The sequence below is a fragment of the Pleurodeles waltl genome, chromosome 3_1 (genome assembly GCF_031143425.1).
Source record: "Pleurodeles waltl isolate 20211129_DDA chromosome 3_1, aPleWal1.hap1.20221129, whole genome shotgun sequence".
NCBI lineage: Eukaryota > Metazoa > Chordata > Amphibia > Caudata > Salamandridae > Pleurodeles > Pleurodeles waltl.
The window spans coordinates 1,835,355,270-1,835,379,429 of NC_090440.1; the positions used below are offsets into that span (position 1 = coordinate 1,835,355,270).

Below are 24,160 nucleotides of genomic sequence, written 5' to 3' on the forward strand. Positions count from 1 at the left end.
ACAGCCAGACTCAGTCGCTGAAAGAGCTCTCCATACACTGAATGTTAAAAGAGCTCATGTGTTTTACATTGACAGGACAAAAAGTTTTAGGAAATCAAAACAGCTATTCGTAGCTTTTTCAATCCCTCACAAGGGTAATACAATTTCAAAGAACTGATTAGCAAGATGGGTAGCCAAGTGTATCCAAACTTGTTATCTTAAAGCTAAAAGACAACTACCAGTAGCTCTTAAAGCACACTCTACCAGGGGAAAAAAGGTGCCTCCATAGCCTTTTAAGGAAACATTCCAATAGCAGATATTTGTAAAGCTGCTACTTGGGCTACACCACACACATTTACTAAACACTACTGTGTAGATGTTCTAGCTCGTCAACAAGCAAATGTTGGCCAAGCAGTCCTTAGGACATTATTTCAAACTACTCCAACTCCTAGATGCTAGCTACTGCTTATTTAGGAGGAGTCTGCTTTACAGTCTATGCAAAGCATGTTGATCTACAGCTACACATGCCATCGAACGGAAATGGTTACTTACCCAGTATACATCTGTTCGTGGCATGTAGTGCTGTAGATTCACATGCACCCTCTCTCCTCCCTGGAAGTCAGTGGCCATTGTAGTACAAAATATTGTAAATATGTACATACAATGCATGGACACCTCTTTTGTTTACTATCTACTTATTCATATATACACTCTTTAATTCACCCACCTGCGGGAAAACAATCTAACGGACTCGATGCCCATGCGCAGTATCACCGAGAGGAGGAGTCACTCAATCTTGTGACTCAAAAATATTCTTCAAAGAAAAACAACACTAGATGGCGGACTTAGGCAAAGGTTGTGAATCTACAGCACTATATACAACGAACAGATGTATACTGGGTAAGTAACATTTTCCTTCTAAACGTCTGTGTTTTCATTTCAGTTGCAATGGATTCATATTTATATTCACATATACTTGTAATTGGAAGATAATTCCCACAGGTGCAGTGCATCCAATTTCATGGTAATGATAGATAATGTGCAAAATAAAAAGGTACATCCCCCGTAGCATTTCTTTTTTGCAGAACAGCTGGGGGTGATAGGGAAGTGTACAGTAAATCCTCTTGGCAATTTTGTGCCGCCGCTGCCTCCCTCATCATACACTACTGTACTGCGAGTTTGATGTCTTCTCTCTGTACCAATAAGCAATGAAATGTAAAATATAAGCAAACTAGTAAGCACTTTATACAATTTGAGTGACGGAGAAGTGCATTGGTATATTTGTTCTTCTGAATCCAACATTTTATTAGAACTAGGTTTAATTTTCTACTTTATCAGGAAGGTATGTCGAAAGAGAGTTTGGTTGAATTTTTTATTGTTTTCATTTAAAATCTTCCCTTACCGTTAAAAACGCTTGTTGTGTTGTTACAATAGGAATGCAGTGCTTTATTGTAAGTTGGGTGTGCCAAGAAACCTGTTTACTAATTCTTCAAACTCATTCTTTCATCTTTGGTTGCAGGGAATGTATGTTTTTTTACATGCAGTGAAAGGAACACCATTTGAAACACCAGATCAAGGTAAAGCCAGGTTGCTGACTCACTGGGAGCAACTAGACTATGGAGTTCAGTTCACATCTTCAAGAAAATTCTTTACAATCTCCCCAATAATATTGTAAGTGATTAACTAACTAGCATGTTTTTGCTTGGAGTTTGGACTGCTAAATCAGTGTTTTATACTGATTTAGGGAAGGCATGCTTTTTGTCACTGTTCACTTGGCAATGCACGAGTGGCATCTCCATACAGCTGCTCTGCCATGAAAAGTTGATGTTACCTATTTTCATAAGCACATTCCCTTTTTACAGTTTATTTCCAAACATGGGGCTTTGAAAATACGGTGAGGAAAAACTTACTTTCTTTGGCAAAGTCCTAAATGTAGTGTTTTTAATTTAACATTTCTTCAACTAGCCAGCTCTAACTGCCTAAATAGGCAAACTGTTGGCTGAAAACAAGGATTTTACCTCCCCGCTCATTACTTCATTTTCTAACCATGAAGGAATGCACGGGTTGATGCTGCACTCCGCGTCTCTTATGGCTTAAAATAACAAATCTTTATTCAAGCCCTTTCAGCAAAGCCTTCTATATCTGGTTTTCTTAGAGAAATATTACGACAATTTTTTTTTAGTAAACAGCAGCAGCTGTGGTGTAGTGTATGGAGGTAATGCCTTTCACTATAAACTGGCACTGAGTGCTGGGGCAAAGAACTATTAATCTACAGAAACTGTAGTGTGGGCATAGTTCTCAGAAGCGACGCCTGAATGAGGTTTAAGATGCTTAGAAAAGCATGTACTAAAGCAGCTTGAATTAAAATAATGTATTTGAAAGAGTTATTGGCGTTGTGTGATGTCATAGTAATACTTTCCTTTGCTCTATCCAGGATGGCTTCCAAATCCCAAGAGTCTTGCATAACTCTATCTCCATGTGACTTTTGTCCTTTTGACTTCCAACGTTTCTATGATTCCCCTAATGTTAGATAATTAATCTTTTAATCCATCGTACAATATAGCCTGTGCTCCAGGTTAATTAAAAACTGTTAATATAGTTAGAGGTGTCTTAACTTCCTGAGCATACAAGTCTCACTTAGGCTAGATGTTTATATGTCTGTTCCCCACTACGTACAAATCGTCGTTCCTTCGTTGTCAGGTTCTTATATTCCGTTTTCTTTGCCTTATGTATTTCTTTTCCATATAGACAATAGACAAGTTGTGTTCCTCACTCAAACCCAAAACGTGAGGTATAAGGGCCCGTATTTTGCACTTTTTAACTTTGGAGTATTTTCAGCCATCTAAGATTACCTGGTGATGGGGCTGCTATATATAGATGCTACAGTTACTTAGGCCTCTTTCATTTGTTACTTCTCTTTCTGACTTTAGTTACTAGTAGGTTGGTCCTTACTTAGTCCTGAGAGTATTTTTAACATTGTATGCCGTTTTTCCAACAGTTTTCTTCAAATAAAAAACTCATATCAATTTCCCAGTTTTGCTGGAATGCACTGTACCTATAATGTTGCTTAGGTCCACATTTCCAGTAAAACCTCTCTTTTAGTAATGTTTATCTTGTGATAAGCCATACAATTAATTATCATCACAACTGCTGCTTTCCAAGAGAATAGGTATACAGCTGATCTTGCCATCTGAAATGGCACAAAATGACAAACGTTTGTGGCATATGCCACAGTGCGTACGCATCGCAAGAATGTATTATGGCATGTGCTACATTACTTGATGATGGGGATATTCACTTGTAAAGCACACTGTACCTCAAAGTTTATCATTGTGCTGAAAAATACCAACTAGAGAACCATTCACATAAACAAAAGAAGGAGTAAAAAAGATTGTAAGTTGTTAATAGAAGATATTGTTAGATTCAAAGCAGAGCGATAGAGGAAGATTGCAGCTCCTTTATGCTTGGATGGACAAGACTCTATCACCTTTGTAATTGTTATGTGTTTTTTAAAATTTAAGGGAGGAGCATGGCAGAGGATAGGAGAGTATGAGAAGGCAAAGGGATAAGCTTATTCCGCTAATAGGCTTGACCCTGCTTATGAAAGACTCAATGAAAAATGCAGAGAGCTCTAGATTGGTAGTGGTTCTTAATAGGAAGCCAGTGTAACTGATATAGACCATCTGTAATGTACGAATGGCAGAGAAGCCTAAGAAGATACTAGGCAGCTGAATTCTGAACTAATTGAAGATGATGAAGCAAGTATTTTGGAAGACCAAGAGAGAGAATTAGCATAATCAAGACTGGAAAGTATAGTAGCTTGAATGACCATTTTTTACAGTGGTTATAGGAAGAAGATGATGAATGATTTTCCTGAACTTTCTCGGGTAGAAAATTACATTGTGTAAGATGAGAAGATTGATCCAGTAATAGGGCAATTTGGGCTTAGTCTGTTGAGGCTACTGCACACAGCCCGAACCGACCCAGTGAACTTGGGTAGCAGGGCAGTGTAGATATTGAAACGTGTCTGGCTTAATGAAGGGCTTTGAGGTACACCCCAGTGAAACTTAAGGAAGCTAGATTGATAAGGTGGCATATGAACTTCCTTATAAGGATCCACATTAAAGGCCATGAATCATGCTAGAGCCTTACCATGTATAACACAATCCACCAGATGCTCTATTAAGATGGAGTGGTTCACAGTGTCAGTTGCAGCCAACAAATTAAGGAGAATCAAAGCAGATGTCAGTGGCAGCTGGAGAACTTTGAAAGTAGTGGGGTGCAAATCCCTTTCTTGAGTTAGAGCTTGTGGAAGGTTCACTGCGGCCCTTTTTCCTTCTGAGAAGATTTTGAGAAGAAACCAGGCAAAAAGATGCATTTTACAGCACAAGTTTCAGACGTTTGGTGAAAATACCCTGCCCTGAAAAGGCACAATTGTGCTGTGACATGCAAGCCCTAGCTTTAGAAGGTCACAAAACTCACCCTACCCAAGAGCGTGTTAACAAAAGTAAGTGTGTGTGTGTGTGTGTGTGTGTGTGTGTGTGTTATGGCTGAGACTCTAGTTGAAAAGGGCAAAGTGCACAACTCACAAGTTTGAATTAGAGGATATGGGCAGCACTCAAGACCAATATTACAGGTTCATAAAGCTGCTCTGTTGCCCATTTCACTTGATCATGTTTAAAAAGATCACATGATCAGATAGAAATTATGTTTGGCTACCCAGCATCATCTTGTCATTTTCACGATGCTCTCACAAACACTAGTTTAGATTCTGCCTTTCACGTCCATTCATCAACAAATAGCAGGTCTATCATATGGTAAATAGTTTCACCATCCTTATGCAAGAGATAGCCATACATACAAATGCACATAGTCACACCAATACATGCAAATGTTCACTCAGTTGAGACTGAGTAGCACAATGTAAAACATCATCATCTGCAAATTTTATTCGGCCCTCATTAGGCCATAAAAGTACAGTAAAAGGCATTACACAAATATAGTAGCCTCGTAATACCCGTTACACAACATAAAATTATCTTTCTCCATAGATCATGCCCTAAAATACATTAAAGGAAAAAAAACACTTCATAACTAAATCAGCATTATGCTAAATAAATAAACCATTGCTTAAAACACACCATCTAAAAACCCGACGGGGGATTCTAGGATTAAGCTGAACCGACCTAACAGTCCCATTTCAGTCAATCTCTAGGCTTAAAGGCAAGACGTACAACATTACCCACATTCAAACACATATCCATATTCTCCAATTTTTGCAAACGTGCCTTCTTATGTGATTTAGTGTGAAAGGAGAAAAGGAGTGCAAAAAGTGTTTACTGGCATGGGAATAGAGACTGCAAAATACAGTATAGTGCATTGTGCTTTGTTGTGCGATATTAATGCATGGACACCTCTGTGGTAATGATCCCAGTGGCTGCATTCCTAAGGAAGGTAACTAAAAGATGCAGTGAGTTAAATTGTAAACTAGTTAGATAATCTCACATTCCCTTATGTAACCAGGAGAGATGAGACTTGCACCCAAACGTCAGATTAATTGATTTGTAGTTAACGATTGCAGACAACTTATCAAATTTTACCTGGTGGAGTCTACTCAGTCTACTCCGGAAAGCCTTCTTCACTTTAATTGTAGCCTTTGAGTTTATGGTCGCCGGAATGCCAACCAAGTCCGGTAAGCCTACGTCTCTGAATCCCTTCCTGATATAATTAAGCCAAGGTAAAGCCTATACATTGTCCAAACAAAGACAGCCTTTCATAATATCTCTTGATAATTGCGCTACCTGTTTTTCCCAGACCCTAAGCCATAACAAGAGGGGCTCCAGCATTATCGTATCCCTCCACGGGAGAGACACATAAAGACAGGAGTAGATTGTGGAACACCCAACAGTCTGCGCAAAAACTTCTCTCTACCCGCTGTAATGGCCCCGGGCCTTTATAGCCCCACGCTCCTACCCAGTAATACACCATGGAGGTACATTTATTATTGTAGATCTCGATCATTTCTCTAATCTGTTTTTGATGACCCAGCCTTCTGGCAAAAGAGAAAATCGACTCTATGGTTCTTTGTGTTTGGGCAGCCCTGGATTGTGCAAATTTTGCCAGGAAAGGTTTTGATCAAAGGGAAGACCCAGGTACGTGAACGACTTTACTTACAAATTCTATTGCCCCCCCCGCTAAAATGTCCTACTTGTTTATGTTTCCTGGCCCAATACTCATTGTAAAAACATTGTTGTAGGTGGGTTATAAGATACAAATCCCCATAAAACTATAAAAATTAATCTTGAAGAAGCTGTAAATCATTGGTAGTTCTTGTCATTAAAAGTGCATCATCTACATGCAGTAGGACTGGGAGAACTCTAGCCTTTATTTTGGGCAGATCTTTCCCCAATCTTTGCCCACTTTGGACAGATGTGATTCTATGTTGCTCATACACATGAGGAATAGAAGAGAGGCCATCACCACACCCTTGTCTAACTTCTAGCTGTGACCAAATATTCTGAGTGAGTTCCCTATCTTTACCAATCCTGACCCTTGTAGTAGTGTCCAAATGCATTTGTTGTAAAAGTCCAAATAAGCCCTGGTAAATTCCTATCCTAGCCATACCATCCCACAACCTCCTCCTGTTGACCATATCCAAAGCAGAGGAGAGGTCCATGGTGAATGAAACCTCTCTGAGCCTTTACATAATTGCCAATGGTCAACTGAGGGTTAAGGCACTGCTCAACAGTTCCGACCCCTGGGCGGACTCCATATTGAGTCCCTTGCTTGCTGCACCACTGGATTCAAGCTAGCCTGGCTGATGAAGGATGCTTGTATCCAGTCCATGGAGGACGTGGCTTGGCAGTTTGGGCTGGACCGCTCCCATAGGGAGCAGGGTCAAGAATGATTTGCATATGGCTGGGTCTGAACTGGGGTGATGTGACAAGCAAAATAACAATGGATTAAACCCAGATCTGTGACCGGGGTGAGTGTTTGAAATGTTTCAACACTCCGTCCAGCATTTTATTTTGTGATATTGCACTATCCTTCAATCTGACAGCCTTGCCCAGATCTTCCCAGGCAACCCTACTCAGCTCAGATCTTCTCACCTCCAGAGTAGCTTTAGAGGACCACCACAAATCCACAATTTCTTCACTGAAACAAGGAGTTTCAGATCTAGCTAATGTCATCCTCTTATGGGCCTACATGCATGATTAAACCAATTTAGAGAGGGTGATGGTTTAGGTGCTCTTTTGCACCTCAGTCCTTTGTCAACTACCTCCATAAAAGCACTAAAAACCTTTGGAATTGGCTTGGAGATTCGTCCACTGAGGACAAAATTGAGAAAAAATTCAAATGACCCTTGATCAAATTGGTTATGAAGGGCCCCTTGCCTAAAGATTCCAATTTAATCCTTCCACCTTTATTGAGAGTTAGATAGTTGTAAGTTCTCATGACTCCCTAGGTTACTCCTCATATGCAGATCAAGGGCTAACGCCAAAGGATTGTGGTCACTAATACAGAAGGTGTTGACCTCATAACTCAATATAATATCCACCAAGACCAAGGATAAGTTTAAAAAAAAAAAAGGTTTATCTTGCTTCCTTTAGTAGCTCCTGTATAAGTGGGGAGGAACGAATGCCTCTCTGCCCTGAATTCTTTTGAATAGACCAGGTTCCTTGCTACCATAATCCTATTCATGGAGTCCCTAACTGGCATGAATTGGAAATGCGGAATACACCCCCCATCCTTATCCTCACAAGGTGAGGGTTCGTTATTACAACATGACTTGATGTTAAAGTCACCCTCGTGTGCTATGAGCTTCTCCCTCTCATAATCTTCTGTTAAGATTTCTAGGGCGGTCTCCACACCTTCAATTACCTCCATTACTCTTGGATCAGATAAACGTTAGTATACAAATTTATCAGGATCACTTCAAATGAGTACGGGGCCTGTAGTAAAGTCAACTGTCAATTCTAGATGAAATTTCTGTGACTTTTACAGAAATTAAAATGGCTAAGCCCCCACCTTATCTCGCCCTGAGCTAGATGGGGAGGCTGTGCTGCAAAAAGAATAATACCCATCAACACTAAAATCATCCAGGGACCATTTCCTGCAATAATATAATGTCAGCTCTGCCTGTTTCAGAGATCCAGTCCGGATTTGTGAATTTGTTATGAAGACCAGCAGTTTTCCACGACAGGAGCCTTACCCCCCGCTTTTCTACCCCAAGACAAGCACAACTGCCCAGAAGGGCTACAGAAGGCCCAAAGGCTGCACATGAATCGGTCATCTCGGCCCATCCAGTCCCACAGACATAGGCCCCCGACCCCATTAAATCCTGCTGAGTTCCTGATTGCATAACACCCTCCTATAATGTAAATCATTTAGGTACATTTGGAAATTCATTAATCTGGGAGCTAGTACAGATCCTACTGTTGCTCCTCTGAATGGTAGGCTGTGGTCTCAAAGATTAAAACGTTGACATTTGAACCTACGTCCTGCACATAGTTTTCTTCCACAAAAACACTAATCTATTATGATATCTTAGTGTAACCCATTCCAATGATTTACACAATTGCTTCCTTCTTTCATTTCCTTTTGCTGCACAATCTGTGTCGTATATTAAACAACCACTGTCATATAATAATAGTTATTTAACAGCTCCACATGAGTTAACCTCTAATGCAGAAAGAGCACATAATCCATGCAGCAGAGACGCACATTTTAGGCATAGAATGAATATGTTGAAACACATAAATTTGAATGTAAGAAAATCTCAAACCCAAAGATATATACACTTGTTTAAAAGCTTGTCCCGCAAACAGTACACATAATGGATGTGAAGACATGGCGATTTAAACAGTGATGTTATTCTGAAAGGCATATGTTATTTTAAGCAACATTTATTTTTGCAGTTAAAACTGTGCAGGCCATCAATCACTTAGAAGCAGACAAACATACAGTGAGGCCAAGGGGGTGTGCCAGACTCTGGCCAAAAGAAGCGTTATATAGATAACAGGCCTCCTGTTTTAAGCAGAAGCATGTTATTGTATTTGGGAACAGTACTTAACTGCAATGTTTGAATAGGTCTAGACATATTTAAACATTGCCATCTTTATAAAATAATTGTGAAAAAATCTGAGGGGGGGGGGCAATGATTTGTATTTTTCAACTGGCATTAAAATGTTTCGAGACCACTGCTCTAGAGAGTGGACAGGTGACTGTTATGACAAATAAACAACAAAAATGAATAAGCCTGGGTAGTTACCACGTAGAGGTCACGGACAACCCCTAACCAGGTTCCATTCCTCTGTGCACCAAATACACACCTGGTTCCTAGCACACCACTTATATTTTATATCTTCTCTACATCAGTACATAGTTGTACCAGTAAGTCAATCTTCTCCTCTGACTGTAAACTCATAATCAGAAATCAGATGTAGCATTGCAAAAGACAGTGAAAGTGGCAGTTTGTAAGATAACCGTGTAAATCGACGTTCAGCGTGAAAGGTCAATCCTTTGCTGTGGCAAGCTTGAAAAAGTGGAAGCGTCTGCCCATTCTATGTATCGCTCCGAGTCAGACTTTGTTTTCGGCTCCATTCACAACTAAGGCGTCTCCTCGCCTTATGCGAAACAAGTGCTGAAAAGATGTAAGCGCCACGTAATGATCTCATTTTAAGTTTTTCCACAGTGGTCGGTGGTGCAGACGCTAAATTATGCAGTGGCCTGAAACCAGATTGTATAGTATAGAGAAAGGAGTTGGATTCAAAATTGGAGGCTAGTTAATCATTCATGTGTTTTTCTAATAATTTGTAAGGAAGAGGCTGTAGAGAGAGCACATGGAATTAGTTACCTCCTAGGCATCATCAGTAGGCTTTTCGAATGATAGAGCAACCAAGGCATTCTTTCAAGAGCTTGAAACAGCAGTAGTTATAGAAGCATTACATAAATTTAAAGTTTGGTTTGAAACGTAATCTAGCTCTTCCTGAGTGTACAGTTTGTGTCTGTAGATGGACTTTTTACATTCAGGCCAAAACCATAAATGTTTTGGAATTCCCTACTTTAAGGGATACAGGTTGCAAATCAATGTTCAGTGTTCTGCGTGCATTCTTGCTAGACACTGGTACACCCTGAGTTTATGGTTCCTAAGTAGATTTTCTGAACTTTTTAGAGAGGTGTGAGTTCAGTTGGTTAATGATTTGGTTTTAGAACCCCATGTAAGTCGTTAGCAGGTTGAACCCTTGTGAATAGGCAAACCTTTGCCTAGGTTGCTGGAACTGGAACAATGGTTGTTTATAATGGAGAGCCCCATCCTCTCGTATGTTTGTACACAGAGTTGGTGTGCAGAAGGCGCACTGTGCACCAAGGCAGCCTTTAGGAGCATTTGAGTTTACATTTTACTTTACATTACTATTTTATTTTTGTTTCCCCTGTTCTGTCTTGTTCCTCTCCTCACTTGTCTTGTTTCCCTCTGCAGTTTGATGTTACATCACATTAGATAAAATAAAACGGGACTCTATTTTCTTTGAGTGCCATTTACAAGTCACGGTTAGTAGGGTGGATGGTAATTTCGAACCTGGCAGTTCTATATTGTCTTATCAGCTTCTGGCCTTTACAAAGGACACTGCTCTCTCATTCTTCTGAATTCTGTGGAAGGTAATTTTTCCTGCAATTGCCTTGTTCTAATACTCCAGGTGGGCATGAGTCATTACATATTTTCATGATGACCATATAAGATAAATGCAAATGTACAAAATCTGAATGGATTTTGCATTTAAAACCTCTTTTTGCATGATCACCCCCATTTTTCGGACTGACACTACTGTCTTATTGACTCAATGCACTAGGACTCTGCTGGCCAGGCACCAGCGCATGTGTGGTGCCCGTAAAACATATTGAAATTGGCTATACTCCTAATTCCATATTTAACATGCATATAATTCCCTAATATGGTACGAAGTGTACCCAGGGCCTATACGTTAATTTTTTTTTTTTCTTTTTTTTTACCTTTCATCAATCACTCAACCTCTCTTATTCTAGGAGTTTTTGGTGTTACTCTTCCTGTTCCAGAGTTAATTGATAAGCAGATCCTAAAAAATCCTAAAGATTTGGACGAGGTGGGCTCACTCAACGTAATGTGACATGCTTCATCGCTGACCACCTCGTCCCACCCTGGTAAGATGGTACTACCAAGGCAGACTCAACCTCAAGTGGGGCTATCTTGAGGGAGTTCTTAGATATTATCTAGTTGGACATCAAACTCTGATCCAGGTTCAATTAAAAATATGTAAGGATAAACCACAATGAAATCCTTTTATTACATGGTATCCTTGATAAGATTAAAACCACCTACAAAATAGAGATGTTATATTAGGGTAGTCAAGTGGGTATTATGACCAGTACTACCCCTATTCTTTGCATGCCAACATGTTTCTGTCCATTCCTTTCTAGCCTAAAGCGGTCTTGTGCATTCATCAGGGCTTACTCCTATACCCCTCAACAAAACACTTATTTCAGGAAGATGAAAACCAACATTGAGTATGATCAGTGGACCTACCTTACCGACTGTTTCTTCTACAGAATCACAATAAAAACAAGGAAAAGAAAGAAAAATGGCTGCATTACTAGCCCAATCATTACCCACACTTGGATGAATTTTAATCTAACCCCTATTGCTTCTATAAGGGGGTTCATAAATATAATTATCATTTTACAGTTGGTGATGGCACATGTTCCCTGGGAGACATACAAACATGCATAGCACAGGTGACCTAAAAACACGCGTGAATAAAATTAGAAATTGCAGAAAGTCCATATTATGTATGTTACATAGGATGCAAGTTAAATACCTATTCTTTTTTAGCTTTCTCCTCATGGTCTGTATAGGGTGGGTGTGTCCTGTAGTCAAACACTAGGTATGAAGTCAAAGTTGACATTTGGGAACTAAAAGTCTGTGGTCTCATATGATGGTAATAATGCAGTCTTTGAATAGTGCAACCAGTAAGTAAGTTAAATGTCACTGGTGGACTGCAGTGCCACCACTAAAGTGACAATTCAAAATGGGACTTCAGGACTGGTATGCAAGTTTAAACTGCAAATTTGACCTAACAAAATGACCCCTTTTTGACAGGCCAAAACCTTACTTTTCAATTTCAATACGTCACCCCTAAGTAAACCATAAATGTCATAAGCAGGGTGCACAGCATTTAAAAGTAGGGCATGTAAATGTTTACTGTAAAACATGTCCTTACAGTGACAAGGCCCTAAAAGCTATTTTCACTGTAGCGATGGTCACTCTTCCATAGGAAACACTGAGATGTCATATTAATATTAAATAAATAATGTTATTTCCGCATAGTTACCAAATAAAAAGTTCATTCTTGGACTTTTCAAAATATTTATCACAGGTCCAATTCAATGGCAAAGTCAGATTTGTGCTAAATATTTTACAAAATGTACTTTGAAAAAGTCACCTTTTGCCTGCGCAAATTCTCTAGAATCCCATTTCTATGAGCTTCAAGTTGCCCAGAAACTTAATAGCACCTAAATGAGGTGTGAACTGGCTCCTAGAGCTGAAGCAAAGGCCATTGATGTGTGGGGAGATGTTTTGTTACTCTGACAGGGTGAACCTCTTGTTGGTGCTCAGGAACTTAACTAAGTTCAGTGGGTGCCTACCTTATCACTGGTACATGTAGCTTGCACCTGAGCCTGCCTCCTTTTTGTCTTCTCAGCCAGCCAGGCTCCAATAACAGTGGGATAGCGGTTGTCCCAAAACAGTTTTGAGTGACCACAGAAGAGAGTTTGCTCATTTTCCTGGCCATCCCTCTATGGTGGGCATAGGAGCTCTGCACATGGAAAGAAAGGTTCTGCAGTGTTGTGTTTCAGTAGAGAGGAGAACTTTTTGATTGTTTGCAGTAGGACACATAGGAACTGTCCTACGCGGACGACACCCAACTGATCCTCTCACTCACTAAGGACCCTGCCACCGCCAACACCAATCTCCACAACGGACTTCATGCCATCGCCAACTGGATGGAGATAAGCCGCCTCAAACTGAACTCGGATAAGACTGAGATCCTCATCCTCGGCTCCAACCGATCAGCATGGGACGACTCCTTGTGGCCTGGCACACCAGGAGCCGCACCAACTCCCACCACCCATGCACGCAACCTCGGCTTCATACTGGACTCATCGCTCACCATGACCCAGCAAGTCAACGCCATCTCATCCTCATGTTTCATCACCCGCCGCATGGTTCACAAGACCTTCAGATGGATCCCCATCGAACCCAGAACGCCCTCGTCAGCAGCAGACTGGACTACGGCAACACTCTCTACGCGGGAACAACGGCCAAGCTCCAGAGGAAACTTCAGCGCATTTAGAACGCCTCCACACGCCTCATCCTCAACCTCCCACGCCACGAACACATCTCAGCCATGCCACGAACACATCTCAACAAGAGGATCATCTTCAAACTCCTGATCCACGCTCACAAGGTTCTCCACGACGCTGGCCCGGCGTACGTCAATGAGCGTCTCAACTTCCACGTTCCCACCCGCCAGCTCGGCTCTGCCATCCTCGCCCTCGCCACCGCCCCCGCATCCACCGTACCACAACTGGCGACAGATCCTTCTCCCACCTCGCCGCCAAAACCTGGAACTTCCTCCCGTCAACCTACATCTGACCCAGGACCTCCTGACCTTCAGGAAATGTCGCAAGACCTGGCTGTTCAAGAAGTAGCAACCCACCCCACCCCTCCCCCCACCCCCTAGCGCCTTGAGACTCTAACGGGTGAGTAGCACGCTTAACAAGTGATTGATTGATTGATTGAACTGTTGCAAAGGTGGGTCGGATTGCCCTTAGGAACTTTTTCCCTGTTGGTTAGGAAGGGGCCAGGAGTCCCCCCAGGGATAAAAGTTGCCACCTTCTTCATGACACTGCTGGACCTACGGAAGACAAAAGAAGGATTGCACTTGTTGTTGAGACCTGCGAGGAGAACCCACAAGGCTAGGGCATCTCTCACTTTGACTTAGGACAAAGAGGTGGACTCAAGTGTCAGTCCACCCCAGAGTATTGTTTCTGAGATCCTGGAACCTTTAGCTGGTGTCAGAATATACGCTTTAAGCCCAAACCTAAATACTGGGTCTTAGAAACTTTTTCAAGGCTTTTTCCTAGAGAACTGCTGGACTGCAACCTACCTGCCAAGCTGATCTGCCAAGGGTGCATCGCCAGAGGACCTGACTTTTCAGTAGCTCCCTCTACATTATTCTCTGCAACAGCAGCACACCATTTTTTTCAGAAGACCTGATGCCAAGCTGCCTCCAACAACATCGAATTCTCTTGGGCTACATCCTGCAGCCCTGCACCACTGAGGAACTCTGGCCTCCAGAAATGAGTTAAGTCTAAAGGTAGAAATCTTTACTGGGCCTGATGCAAAGCAGCATATGATCGACAGCTTCCTGGACTCAAATCCTGGACTTTACCTGCTCCGAGCTTCTCCTCCTTCTCCAGAAGATTTCCAAGTCCAAAGTTGGTTCTGACCAGGACCAGCCTGGTCCTTCTTATCTACCCGCGCACCATCATTTCTGCGCTAAAACATACACTTGTACCGGTCTAGTGCGCACAGTTGCCACAGTTGGCACTTAGTTCTTTTTGGCACTATTTTTATTTAAGACCTTAAAAACTCATATCTCTGGTTCCCCTTATTAGAGTTTCGGTGTTGAAGTGTCCTTTCATTCATTATACATATTCTCGATTTTTATAAATTGGAGTGGGATTTTTTATTTTATTGTGTATTAGACTTTTTAACTGTTTTGGTACTCCAATACATTTCATTAAGTTAAGCCTGTATGCTCCATGCCATAGCTACCAAGGATTGAACTCTAGTTTAAATTGCTGAAACCTTTACTGGACCTAACAAGAATAATGCTTTTATTACTTGTGGTGGACTACTATCAACCCCAACTATTAATGCAGTTTCTCACAGATTTCTTTCACATAGTCTGGTTATCTGGCATACTTAAAACGACCTTGGATATACTTTGGATACCTCGCTCAGGAACACATTTTTAACTGTGCTTTAAATCCAAATTTATTAAAATAGTTTGTTCTATGAACTTTTATATTCTATTTGTATAGCAGACCTGTAACTATTTGATCTATTGACTGTTCTTCACTCATGTTTAGAAAAGTTTTAATCTATTTATGTGTTTGATTCCACAGGTATTTTTTGGCAAGCTTCTACACAAAGTATGACCCAACTCACTGCTTCATAAACACTGCTTCCCTCTTCAGTGTGCTGATCCCCAAGCTACCACAACTACACGGTGTCCGGATTTTTGGCATTAACAAATATTGAACAGAGAAAAAAAAAAAATAAGTGTTTTGACCAAGTATATACTGCAGCTCTGGTGGTTTTCAGCACCAGAGGAATAGGTAACCTGCTGTGATGTTTACCTATTTATGACAGTGAAGTTTTTACAGTAAAGATCTGAGTGCTACGCCTTTGTAAGCTGTTGGGAAACACAGACTTTTATAAGACGATGCCTTCCGAATACAAAGAGTGGCAGACTTTTGAGGATTGGTTCTCTTGAGTAACTGGGCAGGCCCAGCTCTGATGTCAAACTGCACGAACGTCAGATTTGGCAAGGCAGCCAGGCGAGGAAAGCTTGATTAATCTGTGTCGGCTAGAAAAAATAAATCTGTGACAAAAGCATACCACGTTGTGTGAATAGAATAGCCTTTCGATTCCTGTAGAAGTCTGGTAGTGCGCAGCATGCTCCGATTATGTGCATTAGCCATATAACATTCTATTTTTAGAAGTATGTTCTTTTGCTGGTTCAAAGGCTTTCTAACTGCAGAATATTATCTGCTCCGTCATTTTCTTTGTTAGCCAGACACTCGCACGTACTAAAATAGAAGTGCTCCATCAGCAGTGATTAAATTAGAAAGACCTCACATATCCGTAAACATATGTGGAAAAGTGGTAGTTATTAGATGAATATCATGTGCTGATGACTCTTAATTTAATTGTGCTATTTTTTTTTGTAGTTTTTATTGTTTTTTGGTTGTGAAATTGCAACTGTAATTTTGAGAATACATAAAGATCCTTTAAATTTTTTGTAATGGGAACATCGTCCTGTGCGCTGGCATGATGAAAAAGCGATGAGCTGTTTCTAGATGTTGATGAGTCTTTGTGTTTAAGGATACACAATTGGTCTGTTTTTTGGGAGGAGAAGGGAGGAAAAGTTCAGTTTCTGACACGAAAATATAATAGCAGCTTGAACAACCAGAAAAGGTTGTGGCTGATCAAATGAAAGAGATGATTGGCAGCCAGTTTTCTTAATGATGGGGTCATGAAGGAGCGTTGGCTATCCTTTTGCCATGTCTTAACATGGCAAGAAGTAAAGTTATACCACAGACAGAGACTAAGTGATAAAAAGTTCTCTAGTTTTAGAATTACATTTTTTCTGATCGAGATTTTGGTTTTTATAAGCTGTTAAAGTGGCATTAGGGGGCATGGCATGGGCATAAAAAGACTAAGTAAAACGTTCCTTTAGAAGTTTTAATTGCGTTGTGAGAAAACCTTTCTAATTTGATAGGCTCCATCTTCACTTTTCGAGTTTTTCTAGAAAGTGAAAAGAATATTACACATGTAAAATCACAGCAACCTTGGAAAAGCTAGTGACGGGACAACGCTCCAGCGACAATATAGAACTTGGCATACCAGATTATTTACTCCGTATGTAGCTTTAAAATCAAGTAGCTTTCTTTCGGTGACAAGGGTCACATTGGAACAGAAATTATTGTTTCAAACAATGTACATTTCATACACGTAGAACCAGGACAGGACGTATTTTGCATAATTTCATTAATTGTTTAATTTAACCAATGTGAATATTGTCGGTTTTTCTGGTGACAGTTCAGTCTAAATACCCTTTTTTGCAGAGAGACATTCAATTTGCAAAATAAATTATTGTGCCCTAAAACTGATTGTGTCTTTATTTTATTCAAAGATTGGAGTGAATGGGAGTGAAATTCATCATATGTAACATAAAAAAAAAAAAAAGTGGCTTTAAGAATATGTTCTGAAAGTGCTTCCAGTTTTACCTTTTAAAATAGTGCAAACATCTGAAAGCTAACCCATGCTATTTTGTTACCTTACGTTTCACTGACTTTCAGTGTGAAAATGATGTACATTTCTTACTATTTTTCTAATGGAGTTATACTCTGTAGATATTTTTTGTAAATATGTGAAAATAAAAATGATAAAAGCAATGTAATTGTAATTATTTTGACAACCAAGTGTTATTAAAGCTTTGGACATTTTAAGTAGCGGCTTGCTGCACACTGCACCCTTGGTAATTGTGTAAAGAAAATCTCAAGTACAAAGCACTATGCATAAAACAGTATAGCGTCGAGTGTAAGTTTAGCTCTTTTTTGGAGAAACTTTTGAAAACATTTTTCCTGGAAAGAAGACGGTTTTAAGTTAGTTTTTTTAATACTAAATGTGGTTATTTCACTGCTCTATCCCACATATGATTGTGAATCTTCTATCAGCCACATTCTGTACTTGCCTTACCAGAAACCGTTAGGAATTCAAAAGAAGCCATGTAGAAGTCAGACTCCCAAGTAAGAGGGATATTTTGCTTGTGCTGCAATGTAAGCATTTGAGGCAAACGTTTTCTCAGCAGCGAATGAGCCAAACGTTAATTGTTCCCAGATGAGTAAAATGAAGATACGTTGCAATTGGATGGGTGATGATTATGCAAACAGCTTTATATGAGATCACTGGATAACAAAATCATATCGGCATGCTACTACTCAGTAGTATAACATGTGGTTAGCATTTATACTAGAGAAGTAGTTAATCCAATATGAAGAAATGTAATATTTATTGAATTAAACTTTTGATCACCTGCGAAATGCCTCATTTAAAGTACAGGTGGCTGTAGGAAAGCCAGCACAGGTATATTTTTTGTCACAGTGTTTGGTGATTAATTGGAAAGCTTTTCTCCCAAGATCATTTACTTCCGAGTACAGGTTCGGAGGCACTGTTACATGGTATCATCCTGCAAAAGTACATGGGTTACCAGCCTTTGGTTATGGAATGGATACAGGTGGGTCTTACTAGGCTGTTGCTTGCCGCTGTGTACACAAACGGGTGACATAGGTGCTTTGCCAGAAAAACGTCCTTGTTGTTGATGGTATTATTATAATTAGCTGGGCCTCAAATAACACCTCCTGTATTAAATACTGCAATTTAAAAGACTTAGGTGGTCATTAAATTTTGCAATTTCTACCGTGGTGGAAACCGCCAACAAAGACAGCCACTTTAACACTCAGACCGCCACGGCGGTACAAACAAACAGCACAGCGGTCACTGCCAACAGACAGTCGGGAGACAATGTACCGCCCACACTATTATGACAGGCCAATCCGCCACCTTTTCCGTGGAGGATTCACCACGGATAAAAACACAGCGGAAACAAGATTTTGAATGGAAAACGCTCACCTCTACACACTCAACGAGGACATCATGGACCCGGAACTCCAAATCCTACCTGCGATAGTCTTCCTGCTCCTGTACCAGGAGCACCAACGCCGGCGGCGAAGACCACGGTGAGTACTGCACCTACGACACAGGGGAGGGGGAGGCAAAAAACAGGGACACACACACAACACCCCCACCCCCAGCCTCACCCACTACAACACACACACCAATACATATCTATACATTATAGTTACACCCCCCAACCACCGCGGAAGAATGCAAAGACAAAAGGAAATGAGTGTAATAATTGTAATATATCAAAATGCAGTACAGAAAAAATATACATATATACACCATTAACTAAATATACACCAAGAATGGTAGTCCAGGTATTGCACCATTCATAGTCCGTGGACCACTGGGCCCAAAATGCATGGGTGAGGCCCACACTCGATACCAGATCAAAACAGAGAGAACACTGCAGGGGCATCAGATAGAAATACAACAGGCACCTCAGGGGGAAGGGGAGGGGGCACCTCAGCCGGATGAGTCACGACGCCAGATCCACGAGGGAGCTCCATGCCCATTGATGTATCCTGGGGAGTGCAAAGCCACAGTCTCTCAAGTCTATACAGTGGGTGGGTTGCCCACTGCTGTATCCTGGGGAGTGCAAAGCCACAGTCTTGCAAGTCTCTACAGTGGGTGGCTTGCCCACTGCTTTATCCTGGGGAGTGCAATGCCACAGTCTCAAGTCTCAAGTCTCTACAGTGGGTGGCTTGCCCACTGCTGTATCCTGGGGAGTGCAAAACCACAGTCTCTCAAGTGGATAACAGTCTCCACTGTTTCTGGAGGGGGACTGGTGCCTAGAGTGCTTCATCCTGTGAAGGACAGAGGTAGTGGATGCATGTCTCCACTGGTTCTGGAGGGGGACTGGTGCCCAGAGTGCATCACTCACCCCGTGACGGTCCCAGTTGCGTCAGTGCCCCAGTCGCTTATGGGCTAGCGGTGCTTGAGTTGGCAGTGCCCTGTTCAGCGGTGCTTTAGTTGGCGGTCCTTCATGGCCCAGTGGGTCTTGTGCTGGCGGTCCTTCATGGCCCAGTGGGTCTTGTGCTGGCGGTCCTTCATGGCCCAGTGGGTCTTGTGCTGGCGGTCCTTCATGGCCCAGCTGGGCTGGGGCTGGCGGTCCTTCATGGCCCAGCTGGGCTGGGGCTGGCGGTCCTTCATGGCCCAGCTGGGCTGGGGCTGGCGGTCCTTCATTGTCCAGCTGGGCTGGGGCTGGTGGTCCTTCATGGCCCAGCTGGGCTGTGGCTGGCGGGGCCCTCCTGGGCAGCTGGGCTGTGGCTGGCGAGGCCCTCCTGGGCAGCTGGGCTGTGGCTGGCGGGGCCCTCCTGGGCAGCGTGGATGGGGCTGGCGGGGCCCTCCTGGGCAGCGTGGATGGGGCTGGCGGGGCCCTCCTGGGCAGCGTGGATGGGGCTGGCTGGGCCCTCCTGGGCAGCGTGGATGGGGCTGGCGGGGCCCTCCTGGGCACCGTGGATGGGGCTGATGGGGCCCTCCTGGGCAGCGTGGATGGGGCTGGCGGTAGCCTCCTGGGCAGCGTGGATGGGGCTGGCGGCAGCCTCCTGGGCAGCGTGGATTGGGCTGGGGGCGGCCTCCTGGGCAGCGTGGATGGAGCTGGATGGGGCTGGCGGTGGCCTCCTGGGCAGCGGGGATGATGGCAGTCTTCTCCGCCGTGCTGCTCTTCCCAGACTTGCCGGGTTTCTTGTGGCCCTTCCCCACCTTGGGAGGTGTCACAGCTGAGTCCACACTCCCACCGGGACCCCTGGGAGCGGCTTGGGTGGCTGGAGTCTTCCCCCTCTCCCGCCGAGCACTGGCCAACTTCTGGTGCTTCACGGGGGGAGGACTTGCTGTGCTGTGCCTCCGTGACACACTGGCTGTCCTGGTGGACGGTGCACTCCACATACCTGTGACTACAGGCACCACTGGTCCCGGAGATGTTGTGGCTGAGGTGCTAGTACGGGACCTATGAGACGGACGGGGTGGGGGAGGTGTGGGAAAAAAGGTCAAGGCTGGACAGGAAACGTATTTTGGACACACTGGGACGGGTAGCTGGTGGGGGTTTGGGAGTGGAGGAAGAGGTGGTGGTAGTAGGAGGTGTACGTTTGGTGACTTTGGGTGCAGGTGCATGCGCTGGAGGCTGTCGTGAGGTGGATGGCTGTTGGGTAGGTGTGTGCCTGCGTTTGTGTATCTTGGGAGGGGGCGTCACAGACACTGGGAGAGGACACAGGGGACGTGTGAATGGTAGTGGGGGTGGTGACTGCACGTGAGCGGGGTGTGCTGGTGAGGGACGTAGTGGCTGTAGAGGTAGTGCATGCAGGTGTGTGTGTGTGTGTGTAGACGAGACTGGGAGGGAGGAGGGAGACGAGGAGGGGGACACAGTGGAGGCAGTGGATGTTGTTGTGTCTGCATGTGTCTGATGCTTGCGTAAGTGCCTGTGGGATGTGTGGTGCTTATGTTTGCCTGACCTTCCCTTGTGTGGTGAGGTGTGTGCAGGCAGGTCTGATGGTGTGCCTGGGATAGGCAGAGGTACAGGGGATTGGGTCTGGGTGGAGGAAGTTGGAAGGGGGAGGCTAGACACGGGGACAATGGCTGCCATCAGTGCTGAGGCCAGAGTTTGAAAGGCTCGCTGGAGGGCCGCCTGACCAGAATGAATGCCCTCCAGGAATACATTGGTTTGTTGCAACTGTCTTTCTACACCCTGGATGGCATTCAAAATGGTAGACTGCCCAACAGTGAGTGACCTGAGGAGGTCAATGGCCTCCTCACTGAGGGCAGCAGGGGTGACTGGGGCAGGGCCTGAGGTGCCTTGGGCGAAGGTGATGCCCACCCTCCTGGGTGAGCGGGCACGGGGCGAAGGCTGAGGGGCTACTGGGAGGGCGGTGCTGGTAGGGGGGTGGTGGCTGTACCTGTAGATGATGGGGGGCACAGATGTTGCCGCCACCACAAGGGAGCTCCCATCAGAGGACGAGTCCGTGTTGCTGCTGTCAGCTCCTGTCCCGCTGTGGAGCTCCCCTCGCCCTCCGTCCCACTGGTGAATTCTGAGTCCGAAGTGTGGCCCTTAATGGCCATGTGGGATGCAGCTCCCTCGTGCTCCGGTGCCACTGCTCCTCCGCCTGATGATGCTAATGCACACAAGAACAGGGAGACCACAAAAAGGGGGGGGAAACAGAAGAAAGACATGTTGAGTGCATGGCTTACAGCTACAGTTGGCGGACAAGACAGACACAGAAGCCCCCTGCACTACGCCGCGCTCTTGGGCTCTACAGTGCAATTCCTGGGAAATGGCCTACAAGGCTATGGATGGCATCTGCACACATAGATGACACAGGGGCATGAATAGCTGTACTTGGCACTCTACAGAGGTGGGGTGGGGGGCCACAGGGCCATGGCTTACGGAGGGGCCTAGCCTACGGAACTCGCCCTGGCCTAGGGAAACCCACAGCCCTTCTCCCCCACCCAGACAACTCCACTGCACGCAAAGTCAGCTGAATGATAGTGTACTCACCCCCTTGTGTCTGCTGTGATGCCCTCAAGCACCCATCCAACTCCGGGTAGGCAACCGCCAGGATCCTGAACATCAGGGGGCCTCATGGTACGATGGGCACCCCTCCCACGTTGGGAGGCCATCCCCAGCTGAGCCTCCGCCGACTTCTTGCTCCAGCGGCGAATGTCCTCCCATCTTTTCCGGCAGTGGGTGCTCTGTCTGTGGTAGACCCCCAGGGTCCGGATGTCCTTGGTGATGGCACGCCAAATATCTTTCTTCTGGTGGGCGCTGACCTACATGAAATGTACAGGGAAAGAAGAGAAGTCATTACCAACTGCACCGTCAAAGTGAGTGGGCCCCATCCCTACCCTTGCCATGTGGCACATGCACCCACCGTCTTTCATGCACGCAGAACTCTGCCCCCTTCCTTCTTACATCCAGCCCTCTCCACACAGGCATAGCCCATACAACATGCTCCCTGTGTACTTACCTGTCTGTCTGGGGGACCGCAGAGTAGCGTGTACTGGGGGAGGACCCCATCGACGAGCTTCTCCAACTTCTCCGATGTGAAGGCAGGGGCCCTTTTCCCCAGATGCATGAGCCATTGTCTCTTCCAGACCGATGTCACAGCAGCACTTGCAGTGTAGGTCCTCTCCTGTCGAAGATCAGGTATCGAGTGATTGAAGTGATAGAAAATGGCGGTCACGTCCGCGGCGGTGTGTACCATCACCGCCGGCGTACATCGTCATTGGCCCCTGGGACCCATAGGGTTCAATGTTAACCAATGCAGCATTGCGCCGCGGTCTTCGACCGCCTACCGCGACGGTGTACAACGCCAGCGCAGTTACCTCACATCCCATTGTCCCACTTTAGGGGTCAGGCAGCTGCCATTTCAGGTGCCCACATGGCCTGATTTCCAACTGCGTCACACATACCTAGGCCTAGTCTCAACACACATACAGGCCACATTTTGTGTAAGATTGGTGTTCTGTGTAAACTGTCGGTACGTACCTCTGAGTCGATTGACTGTGGTCGCTGTTGTCCTTCCTAGGCACCGTCCGCTGGGACATGTGAGGAGATGGCGGAATCCTCCGGTGTACCGACTGCTGGTGGACCTGTCGACAATGGAGGAGCGACATTTAATAATCACCTACAGGTTTGACCGTGCCATAATCCAGGAACTGTGTACCCAGTTGCAGCCAGACCTGATGTCAGCAATCCGCTATCCCACAGGAATCCCCCCTCAAGTGCAGGTGCTGTCAGTGCTCCATTTCCTTGCAAGTGGGTCTTTTCAAACAACAGTGGCCATAGCATCAGGGATGTCCCAGCGTATGTTTTCCAACGTATTGTCCAGAGTGTTATCTGCCCTGCTGAAACACATGCGGAGCTACATCGTTTTCCCTCAGGTGGAGGATTTGCCTACAGTGAAAGGTGACTTCTATGCCCTTGGACATATCCCCAACATCATAGGTGCCATTGATGGGACCCATGTGGCTTTGGTCCCCCCCCCTATTTCAAGAACATTTTGTCACTGTAATTGCAAATACACTATTTCGAAATCACAGACAGACTCCAGATCATTTTGTGCTTTAGGTGTGTTTATTTAAATGCAAAATAATTGGAGGGGGAAGTTAAATGGTGAGGGCTGATGGTGGAGGAGTGTCCATGGCAGAGTCCAGTCTATTAGGCTCACAGGTGCATTGCCCATATGGGCATAGGAAGTGGAGCTGGGGCAGTTTAAATATGGACAGAGTGACAAAGTGGGACAGTGGGATGACCATCAGGGTGGTCTCATTTCTTGGCATTGTGCTCTGTCTTGTTCCTGGATCTCAGGGACTGTTTGCGGGGTGGTTCTCGGTCTGCAGGGGGTGGGGTGCTGGTGTGGTGGTCCTGTGGCGGGGCGTCCTGTCCACTAGTGCCGGCGGGGGCGGTGGGCAGTTCATCGTCCATGCTAGTGTCAGGGGCCCCTTGGAGTGCCACAGTGTCCCTCCTGGTGTTTAGTACTTCCTTCAGCACCCCTACGATGGTGCCCAGGGTGGAGCTAATGGTTCTGAGTTCCTCCCTGAAGCCCAAATACTGTTCCTCCTGCATGCGCTGGGTCTCCTGAAACTTGGCCAGGACCGTTGCCATCATCTCCTGGGAGT

At 44.5% G+C, this 24,160-nt stretch overlaps 1 protein-coding gene across 1 annotated transcript in view; it reads left to right on the forward strand.

The window, feature by feature from the left end:
• The window catches only part of ORMDL1 (ORMDL sphingolipid biosynthesis regulator 1), a 60,398-nt gene extending 43,428 nt beyond the window's left edge, over nucleotides 1–16,970 (forward strand). Inside the window, exons 3-4 of the mRNA XM_069225905.1 lie at nucleotides 1,499–1,650; nucleotides 15,205–16,970. Coding sequence (XP_069082006.1) covers nucleotides 1,499–1,650; nucleotides 15,205–15,340 — 288 coding nt within the window. The 3' untranslated portion in view covers nucleotides 15,341–16,970. The remainder of the gene's footprint in view (nucleotides 1–1,498; nucleotides 1,651–15,204) is intronic.
• The last annotated feature ends 7,190 nt before the right edge of the window (nucleotides 16,971–24,160 follow it).